At 37.4% G+C, this 10545-nt stretch overlaps 3 protein-coding genes across 3 annotated transcripts; 2 read left to right on the top strand and 1 right to left on the bottom strand.

Annotated features, from left to right (window-relative positions):
• Window positions 1–3316: 3316 nt before the first annotated feature.
• EV154DRAFT_147928 (uncharacterized protein) lies at window positions 3317–5225 on the top strand. The gene is made up of 2 exons (XM_051594094.1): window positions 3317–4923; window positions 5008–5225. The coding sequence occupies exons 1-2, from the start codon at window positions 3343–3345 to the stop codon at window positions 5137–5139; spliced, it is 1713 nt and encodes a 570-aa protein (XP_051450535.1). The 5' UTR covers window positions 3317–3342; the 3' UTR covers window positions 5140–5225.
• Window positions 5226–6352: 1127 nt separating this feature from the next.
• On the top strand, window positions 6353–8291 carry EV154DRAFT_147862 (uncharacterized protein). Its single transcript, XM_051594093.1, has 4 exons — window positions 6353–7205; window positions 7262–7412; window positions 7476–7760; window positions 7830–8291. Exons 1-4 carry the CDS (start codon window positions 6666–6668, stop codon window positions 8240–8242), a joined length of 1389 nt encoding a protein of 462 aa, XP_051450534.1. The 5' UTR covers window positions 6353–6665; the 3' UTR covers window positions 8243–8291.
• EV154DRAFT_532235 (uncharacterized protein) lies at window positions 8227–9376 on the bottom strand. The gene has a single exon (XM_051603879.1). The coding sequence runs from the start codon at window positions 9019–9021 to the stop codon at window positions 8341–8343; it is 681 nt and encodes a 226-aa protein (XP_051450533.1). The 5' UTR covers window positions 9022–9376; the 3' UTR covers window positions 8227–8340.
• Between the last annotated feature and the right edge of the window lie 1169 nt (window positions 9377–10545).

Genomic DNA, 10545 nt, shown 5'->3' with positions numbered 1-10545 from the left:
TCATAAAAAACAATAGATATAAAATATCCTGAGTTATACATTTACAACTCAGGGTTACTAGATATATCAATAGAAGATCCCATTTCGAATAATAGATTGGCTACATTGATAAGGCTCATCAGTCATTAGTAAATACAGCCAATAATACCAAGTGAACACAAACGAGCCATAATTTTACCCACGCTTTAAATAACTATAAATACCTCCCTTTCTTTTAGAGATGAAAAAGGGATTCACTTTTAATAAGAATAAAAAAGCCTACAAGCAATATTAATCTTATTCTTCCTGTTTTTTTATCTTTTATTTTTTATTTTTCCGTGTCAAACAAATCGGTTTTCCACAATGATAACGGATGACTTCCAAAACCCAAAACAGAAATTAAAATAACTTGAAATAAACTTCGGAAATTCTATTTTCCGAAGTTAATTTGGCATGCCTTCCAAAACGCACAAAAATGAAAATTAATTTTTTTTTATTTTTATTTAATTCAAATAATTCATGATTTCTTGCTTCCTTTTCTTCCGATTAGCGTAGTAAACCGTTCTGATTTGGTTTACACCAACGGTCCTTACACGGAAGTTGTGTAACCTCCATACAAGGGTCAAAATATCTCTACGCTGTTCCTTATCAGAAGGAAGTTTTGCATGCAGCCTTCCAAATGACCCTGGTATGACTCTCATTCCCCATTCTACTGCCTGCCAATGCTTCGTAATAACGGCATGCTTTTTTTGAGTTGCCACATCACCTCTATCTACACCAATTGCGTTTTCTCTTGGCACACTCAAAATCTTGCACGCAAATTCTCGCCTACAAGGAAAGGCTGAATCTGCAAGGAGCTTGTAAGGTTCTTTGCATCGATGAGTCAGCAGCTTTTCGTAAAGTGGTACGGATATTTCTGCATCATGCCATGATCCAGGACAGTTATATCTATACAAGGAAGGGTCCATTCAGTTTTTGTTTGATTAAAGGCACAATATATATACGTATATCTTACCTCACATAGCAGATGCATTCATCGGGCGTATAGACTAAAACCTGCGAGGCGTAGCAGTCTCCTTTCCATCCATTGTAGTAAGCATTCTGCTCGAAAGGATACTGTATTTTCAGGTTAAGTCCGTCAACAAAACCAAAGACCCCTCTTAATACTTCTTTTTCAAAGTCGTTGGTTGTGTTTGCATACACCATTTCATTGAAAACTTTCATTTCATCCTCAGTAGGCCAAGAGATTTTCCAACGGGGGTCTTCTTTGTTTTTTATGAATACCTTTAAAAGAGTTTCAATACCCATATTTTTGGATCTGCTAATTGTAGCAGTAGGCGCACCAAAAATCATGCAAAATGTTTCTTGTTTCATTGTACTGTGTAACCACATAAGAACTAAAGCAAGGATCATCTCGGGGTCAAAAACTCTTTTACGTTCAGTCTTGCAAACATTAGGATATTCTATCAGGAATTCTTCGTATAATTCATCAAATGATGCGATGGTTAAACCAAGATGACACATGTAAGCATCATCTGGACGAGCCATAATCAATTTTCTAGCGGCTGATTTGGAAGGTTTATGTAAACTTCTGGATGTTGTGTAGAACTGTTTACCCAGATTCAAGTACATTCATGTAATGAAAAGCAGCAGTAGAAAGAATAGCAATGTGTGTAAACATTTATAATGTACGTTTGGTTACTGGTGGCATTTCAAATATGTAACAAAAGTGTTAAAAAACATTATATGGAATGAAGGGGTAGGGGGTGGAAGAATGTATTCAGTTACAACAGACCCCGTCCCAATAGATTTCCATCACATATAGTCACAACATAATGATAGGTCAAAAGAAGTCTGAAAAACGAAGTCTGAAACATTATGAGATTCGCTTAACAACGAGCTATAAAAACTGAGTTACCTGTTTATAAAATTATTTTCTTTTTTTTTCTATCAAAATAATTTATTCAAACTAATCATGGGAAACGTTTCAGTAGACGTAAGATTCACTGAAAATGACAAGCTTTACTTGCTCACAATAGCAAAGCATGCTCCACCATCTGGAGCTGATGAATGGAACGAGGTATGCCAAATGTACATGGCAGGAAAAAAGAAGCAGGTAGCAGAAGAGAATGAGGGCGTAGGATATAATAAAGGCAATAATTTTCAGGCTTTTAAAGTAATTCAATTAAATAAGGAACAAAAGATCAGATACAATTTATATTGATTACACGAAGCTTGTTTGACAAAAGCTTAATAAGACAAAATAATTTATTTGTGATTGAGTATGAAACAGATTAAAAACCAAAACCCTCCAGCCACACAGAGCTATTATTCCATTCTTCACTATAGGTCTTTCAAGAGATTTGTGGAGGTTCATATTTAAAATTTTAACGATGATTATTAGTACTCGCGTATTCTGACTACGGTCATTGAGAAGAGGGAGAGGAAGAGGAAGAGGAAGAGAAAGAGTGCGTCGTGGCGAAGGTCACCTTCCAAAGATGATGTCGAACTAGGCACAAAATAGACCAGATCCACTTGGTTCCCCAGTACACGATCTGGCGCCGTCATCGTTCTCCCTGCCGAGATGCTGTAGTTTTTTTATTTTATTTATTCCCTTATGTCTACGTCTTTTAGTAAAAAGATTTGCTTTGTCCGTTTGGCTAAGCCTAGTTTCATCTTGAAATATTTGTGTTAGAAATAGCAGATATTTTCTTGTTGATAATCGTTCCAAGGCAGCCTTTGATGCCTTCCAAAGGAATGTGTGTCTTGTTAAAAATGTAAAAAGCCATTGTGGGTAAAGTTCAGTTATGCCTAGGATGACAGGCGTAAGGAGATGGACTATATTTAACCCACAGTTAGGAAAAACTTCTTAATCAATAATATTATCTGGTCGACTACACGAGACTGTGGTTAATAAAGTATTTTTCGCAACGTAGTCTGTAAGATGTCTTCCATAAATATAAGATTTTTTTTTTATATGGATCGCTTGGCAGAAGAAAAGATCCGGAATGTCTTTTTCAAACTTGAATAATTTTTTAATCCTCAGCACCTGAAGATAAACCTGCTATGAATTATTTTTCTCGTCTCGAAGAGATTATCAACCTTGTAGCTAAACGTCCAAGAAACAAAGTCTTATGACAGCACTCAAAGTAATTGTACTTTAACAGAGAATTTGCTGATGCAGCTGTTGTAGCACGTGTATGCTTTAAAACACTAGAGCTCATTTATCAGTCTAGAGAAAAACTTTGCGTTGCAACAACCCTTCAGAAACGCCATTTGACTGATAAAAAGGACTGTATAAAAGTAAAAATTTTAAGCTGGCTTTTTTTTCTGTCACCCCCTCTTTTTTTTTTTTTTTCAACAATGTCGATGGATGAACCACCCGCCATTTTATTAAGAAGATGTAAAGAGCGATCGGGTATTCGACTTACCAGAGAATACTTAACAGCGTGGAACCAACGACGTAGCAGCTCTACGCCTAATATAGAATCAGCCTATACCGATATTGTGGCCGATTTTTTAAAAACGGATATCTCTGAAACTTCAGAACCCGTTATCCCTGAGGACTATGGTCGACTTGCCATCGATACGTTCCCACCGGCTCATTTACGTCAAGGCGGTGGTGTGGTACTTCAGATTCAAGACACCAACGATGTCAGTCATTCTGCTTTATCTCAACTGGACAATCTAAGTAGTGGTCAAACATGGCCTCGTGGAAAATTACGTTGGACATTAAGCGATGGACATCTACAAGTGCAAGCGACAGAATTTCAACCGATCCCTTTTCTCAATCTAACCATACCATTTGGCTCCAAAGTGCTTGTCAAAAGTTGTCAAGTGAGAAGAGGTATGCTCATGTTGACACCTGATAATGTCAAATGGTTAGGGGGTGGAGTTCCCGAACTCTATGGTGGAAATATGACGACCGAATTACAGACAAGATTGAAAACTAGACTTGGTACTCTTGCACAGCCAAATACACCTATACCTTCGACCACACCTTCCAATTCATTTACAAATTCATTTACTGCGAACCGAAATACAACCACAACGAATTATCCAACTCCCAGTAGTAGGAGTAGTACAAACTCAACCCCATTTGTAAATACAATGCACAGTTCACATACAAATAACAATGCATCAGCCTCTGAATTTGATGAATTCGGTGATATAGATATGGATCAATTTAACGATATGGATATGAGTCAATTCAACGATATCGACATGGATCAATTCAATGATATTGATCTTGATGATGAATTTGGTTATGATGAAGACATGGATGAAGTGAGTGAACCCACTATTTCTCAAATTATACCCCCGGCACCACCAGCATCAACAGCAACGGTACCCTCATTTGATGATAGTGATGATGATTTTGTGTCAACACAAATAATACCTGTGAAATCTCGTCTACAACCCAAATCACCCGTTTCGCTTGCAAAACGACCCCGCATCAACCCTCCCGCGGTAAGAACCAATTCAGCCGAGGCAAGAGGCAGGACATCAGAGGAACCATCTGTGATAAGAGCCCCAAAGGAAAGAGTCAGTTCAGCTGAGACATTCACCTCTACCATGGACCAAGGAAGTATACCAAGCATAAAGAAAGAAAAGAATCCAGTAGAAGAAGAAGTGCATTGGGTAGATCCTAGTGCATGGATGGAAGAAGAGGAAGAGGAAGAGGAGGAAAAGATTGAAGGTGTAGAGGTGCGCTCCGATGGTAAAACCTATGTGACATTTGAGGCCTTGCATCGAATTATTGGACAAATGGAACAGAATACGTTTACAGGTTCGTTAGTGGATGTTGTGATTGTGGAGGCGAGATATCGAAAGATAGCAGCCATGCGATTATCGGATGCTTCTGGGTTTTATTCCATTTTCGAGATTGGGGATCCTTTGGACGAAAAGAGTGATAAAATTATAAAAATTGTCATTGGCAATTCTGTAAGTTTCTCTTTGTTTTTGAATATATAAAGATTTTTTTTTATTATTTTTTAGTCTAATGCTCGCTAACAACAACAACAAAAGTTATTTATGGAGTTTCTAGGTATTGACCCGAAAGATGCAAAAACCGTGGGAGATGAATTAAAGGATGTCAAGAAGGCTAGAAAGGTAAGATGGGTTCATTTTACACATTTTTTTTTTTTTTGTTTGTGTTAGTTGGTGATGGTGGTTAAAGCGGTTATTTTTCATCTTAGGTTTTACTGCCTTTTGATAAAAGTATTCGATCAAAATTAATTTCATTTTCACTGGATATCAATATTATGGAAAAGGAAATGGCTAGTAACGGACAAGGACTTTCCTTCTTACCTATTGCCTTATCCTATCAAATCAAATCAAAGTAGGATTTTTTTTTTTCTTTTGCTTGTGTATATGAATGAATGCTATATATCCGAATTTCGGGGTACTGCATATTTTAATAAAAGCCTGTGTTCTATCCCGATCGACTTCAATCGAAGAGCTATTTATTTTAGAAATGAGCACGTTTATCAAGCTTGTGTCGCCATGCAATGGAAAAAAAAAATCTTGATCTTGTTGTTCTATTGGCACTCTACTTGAATGACTAACAAATCTCAAGGTGACTGTGTTTCTATTAAAGATCTTTGCTCTCAGCTGACCTGAATATGTATCCATTGACAGATTTTGATGTATGCATGAAACAAGGTTTCATGACACGGGGTGTATGAAAGTTGTCTTATCCTATTTTACCACTTTTGGGGGGTATTAGGATGAAGCATAAGATGAGAGAAAGAGAACAGAAAAAAAAAAAAAAAAAGGCTGATCTGGATTAGAAAAAAAATAAAATAAGTGTGCATATTCCCATAATTCTAGTTTATGACCGCAGGTAAATAAATCAGTCAGCAAGTAGGACAAGATAAAAAGGTTCTGTTACAAAAAATATAACGGAAGAACAGAAAGGATTGAGGTGACAATAATACAGGGCTCAGTCCTTTATTTACAATCAAAAAAGTAAAATTCGAAGTTTGTGCACTTTTGTCTACTCGTTTAGGGAACTTTATGTGGTACCTTAGATACAGGTTGTGTGGTTTACTTATCTAAATAAGTTACAAGTATCTAATCTGCCCTCTGTATAAATTATGTGTGTGAATATATTTGACCAAATTTAAGTGTTCTACTAACTCTTTGCTCACAGCTTTGTAGGAAGGGGTTTTGTTCAAGAACGATAGTAAGTAAATGAAGAGTGGGCATGATAGAGAAGCTATTTTAAAATTAAATCTGGCATAAAAAAAAGCAAGATAAAATTAGATGTTAGTCATGATAGCGTTTGATAAAACGTGTCGTATTGATAATGAACAACTATGTATCCTGTTTATTATTCAAATTGAAATAGGGTGCACATACAGGAAAGAGGACAAAGTGGAAAAGAGACGATAAGAATCCTCAATGTTACATGATTAAAACAGCAATCAATCGAAAATCCATGAAAAAACAACATGGGTTACACATCTCACAGAGGCCGATCTTGAAACATTTAAACAATTAAATTAGGGAAAAGAGAGCTGAGAAGCATTACTTAATCCTTTCTTCTTTTTCTCTTTTATTTTTCTTTTTTTATACATATACTCTTTGTTTTTATATATATATATAAAAAACAAGATCCGGTAGAGATCATTTATTTCTTTTTTTTAGGGGGAGGGTAGCAAAAAAAAAAGGTTTATATAACCATGGGAAATGAACAATCGACCTCATACGAATCATCCACTATGAGTTCCGAAAAACCCGCTTCATATACTACACGATCCACTACGACAAGCAATAGCAGTAGCACACGTAAACCACAACCGTTTGCAGGCTCATTTTTTGATTCTCATCTGGCACCTGTTGTGCCGCATCAACAAGCCAAGAAACCTAATCGACCAGCAGGACATGTCAACTTCTTCGAGGTAGCAGCTGTCTCGCCTCAACCCACCAAAAGTATCAAATCTTCACCTTCTAATTCATCCTCTTCTTCATTAAAGAATGGTAGTAAACAGTCCTATCCATCCACTTTAAATAGTGGCCGACATTTATCCAAGAAGAGTATTTCGCAAGTCACTACAACCAGTTCTGGAAACTCGTCTGTAGGAAGTAATGAGATTGAATCCAAGCTTTCTTCGATATCGGATTATATTTATATTCATGGTAGAAAGTACTGGAAAGCGCATGGTTCGCAAAAGTTTATTTTACCTTGTGATGATGAAGAAAGCGACAGATTGATGGCTATGGTATAGTAGAGAAACGCAAAAAAAGAAAAGAGAGAGAGAAGCTAATTTGTTTGTAGCACTATATTTTAAAATCGAAATTTGGAGGCAATTTTCTCTCACCGATTAGACAAGTGTTGAGTTCTGAAATGAATCGTAGCAAAGTTCTTGAAATTGGGTGTGGAGCAGGTACGTGGATTCTTGAAATGGCCAGTGAATTCCCCAATACAGGTACTCTATTTTATATGAATATATAAATATCTGATGAGTCATAACTTAGTTTTGTTGAATTAGAGTTTGTTGGGGTAGATGATTGCCCGTTATTTCCAGCAAGCATGAAGCCAAGAAATGCACGTTTTAAGTTACAAAATGTGTTGAAAGGATTATCGTTTAAAGATGGAGAATTTGATTTTATTTACATGCGATTGATGATGATTTATTTTACACCTGAAGAATTAACCAAACTCTTGCGTGAGATCTCTCGTGTGCTAAAACCCGGTGGATACTTTGAAGTTTTGGATACAAACTACACCATTCGAAATGCAGGACCCATTTCGAAAAAGCTGGTCAACTCCGAACGTGAGTTTCTTTTTTTTTTTTAGGTGTGTAAATATATGAAAAAAATGACTTACCCCCCATGTTATGTAGTGAAGAATATACTACAATTATCCACAGCGACGTACGAATCGAATACGAATCATCCAATTTTTACGTGTTTGATGTTAGCCCCTCAACAACCTGGTAATAACCCTGAGGGACATTTCATTGATATTCAGCAAGAGCGTGCGGTGTTGCCGTTGGGAGATTGGGGAGGTGGGCAGATTGAAGAGTTGCATGTGGCCAATTTCAAGAATTTGCTCAGAAGCATTCAAAGCACAGATGAGGCACTTTCTCCCCTATCAAAACAATCTGTGGATTCCATTCTTGATGAATGCGATCACTATAAATCATATTTGGATTGGTTCTCGTGTTATGCAAGAAAGCCGTTTAATGACGATCAATTGGAACAAAGTACACTTGATTCTATTTATGAATTCGTTGATGGATTTGTAGATTTTTAGTTATAATAAAAAAAAAAGAGGAAATGTTATATATTTATTTTTGAAATGTGTATTTGATAAGTGAAATATGAGAAATAGTGAAATGAGAAAAAAAAAATCTATTGAGATTTAGAGGTAAGGGCTCTATGAGCTTCAGCTAATTGAGCTTCAAGTACACGAATGCGGTCTTCAAGACCAACATCTTTGGCATGAAGAGCCACCTTTTCCGACTCGAGCACGGCAACACGGGTCGTGAGTCGGGAATTGTCCGATTCCAATTGGTGAACTTGCTTCTCCAAGGTTTCCATCTTTACAATCTTCTTGAGACGAGAACGACGAGCAGCATCTGTATTCTTTTGGCGTTTTTGAGATACTTCATCACTGTCTTGTTGAATCTCCAGCTTGCGTTTAGTGGTGTTCATGGTGGGTGTGAAGGCACCAGGTCGAGGTGCAATAGGAATAGCAGTCTTAGGCATGATAGCAATGGGGCGACGCTGATGGATAGGTTGAGGTTGCACCTGGACTGGTTTAGGACTCTGATGGTTTAGAATGTCTGGGAAGAGAGCGACTAAATCAACAGAGGGAGCATCATGATCACCGACAGATACAGCAGGACTTGCAGTTAAAGGAGGAGAGATGGGTAAAAGTTGAAAGAGATCTTGAAAAGCATCGGTTTGTTTGGAGAGTAAATCAGAATTGGAATCGGTTGGATTGAACCAATCCTCCATAGGGTTAAATAACACTTGAGAGAATTGGTTGGAGGAATAATCTCCATTAAAATAGTTTGGTTGGTAGGTCATTTGTTTGGTTTTCAGTTATTTGGGTTGTTTTTTTTTGGGGAGAAGTAGCTTGGTAGCAGTAGTAGTATTATTCTGGGTGGTTGATGGTAGAGTTGGTTTTCTTTCGGTTACAAGTAGAGGGTTCGTCTGTAGTATAAGAGAAAAATGGCTTGCTGGGACGAGGATTAAAGAGCAGCATTTTTGGGGGACAATCAAAAAGCATATTTAACAAATTTAACAAAAGATTCAATATTTAACAAATATAAAATTGATTCAAGATAGGAAAGGGATAAAGAGGATAAAGAGATTAAAAGGCAACCATTTTTAAAAGGTGAGTATAAAAAAAGTGGTAGCGTTTAAAAAAAGTGTGGAAAGGGTTAAAGAAGAAAAACAAGATGGAAAACTGTAGTGCTTTTTATACATGGATGAAAATTTTTAAAAGATAAAGCCATCTTATTGGTAATTAGGGTATTGCTCATAATTGATTTTAAATTATGATTGGATAATTTAATTTAGTGTCATACTTTTTTTTTTATTTGGTATGGGACACAATTTACAAAACTTTATTCAATGTACCATATGCATTTGATTTTCTTTTTAATAATGTAAGGCTGATGCAACTTATTTAATAGCTTTTGCCTTCTTATCCTTCGCACCTTTTTTTGTTTTTTGGTTGTTGCAAATGAATTTGAAACATTCTCTATCCAATCTAGCTCTTTTGAAGCCTTCAAAACCGCTAATTTGTTCTTACGAGACATGCCACTACTAGGTTCAGGCGGCGCCAATTCTAACTCCGGTGCCGGCGGTGACGAGGGCAACGGCGACGACGTCGATGATGATGATGACAACGTCGACATCATGTCAAAAATGTCTTGGTACACTTTGTTCTGGCGATCCTCGTCCCGCGCTAAACAAGAGTCTAGCCAAACATCAACGCTGCTACTATCCTCACTATCCTCATTTGTCTCTTTGACTGAGTTGGTATCCTGCACCGCCTCATGATTGTCACAACGCGAATCTTTCTCCGCAACAGCAGTAGTGCTAGTAGTAGCAGTAGTAGTAGCAGTAACAGTAGTAGGCTCAGTTACCTCGGGTGTCACTAATTCCGAATGTTCAACCAACGAATCGTCCTCCTCGCTCACGACGGGTGGTGGGGGTAATGATGGTGACACAAATGAGGATGTATTGGTATATTGATTGTCTCCTTTGGCAGTGCTCATGGTATTTGCCATAAAAGTTGGTATAATGGATTGTGTACTTAGGTCAAACATGACAGGCGCGGTATTTTCTTTTAATCGTTGCAGATAAGTTTTCTGCGGTATGTTATTTCCGGTGGCGGATGAATGGGGTGGCTGTTTCTTCTGGTTGAGAACACCTAATATGACGGGTGCCAGTTCGGAGGATCTGGTTTCATTCGTGTCCCATAATTGAGAGAGAATCACACGATCATGTTGGGAAGGCATGAGTAGAATATCGTCCAGCATGGGTGTAGGTGCAGACACCAACTCGGGATCCACAATGCTTTTCAATGGTAATTTCCTCTTT

This window comes from Mucor mucedo (assembly GCF_025094135.1).
Source record: "Mucor mucedo strain NRRL 3635 chromosome Unknown EV154scaffold_246, whole genome shotgun sequence".
Classification (NCBI taxonomy): domain Eukaryota; kingdom Fungi; phylum Mucoromycota; class Mucoromycetes; order Mucorales; family Mucoraceae; genus Mucor; species Mucor mucedo.
This window is presented reverse-complemented; position numbering and strand designations above follow the sequence as displayed.

Bases quoted from the DNA above. Each gene is read 5' to 3' on its own strand.
- EV154DRAFT_532235 (XM_051603879.1), bottom strand. From the start codon at position 9,021: ATGACCTACCAACCAAACTATTTTAATGGAGATTATTCCTCCAACCAA.
- EV154DRAFT_147928 (XM_051594094.1), top strand. From the start codon at position 3,343: ATGTCGATGGATGAACCACCCGCCATTTTATTAAGAAGATGTAAAGAG. The intron at 4,924-5,007 runs GTAAGTTTCTCT...CAACAACAAAAG, and splicing joins AAATTGTCATTGGCAATTCT to TTATTTATGGAGTTTCTAGG.
- EV154DRAFT_147862 (XM_051594093.1), top strand. From the start codon at position 6,666: ATGGGAAATGAACAATCGACCTCATACGAATCATCCACTATGAGTTCC. The intron at 7,206-7,261 runs GTATAGTAGAGA...ATTTGTTTGTAG, and splicing joins GCGACAGATTGATGGCTATG to CACTATATTTTAAAATCGAA. The intron at 7,413-7,475 runs GTACTCTATTTT...TTGTTGAATTAG, and splicing joins CAGTGAATTCCCCAATACAG to AGTTTGTTGGGGTAGATGAT.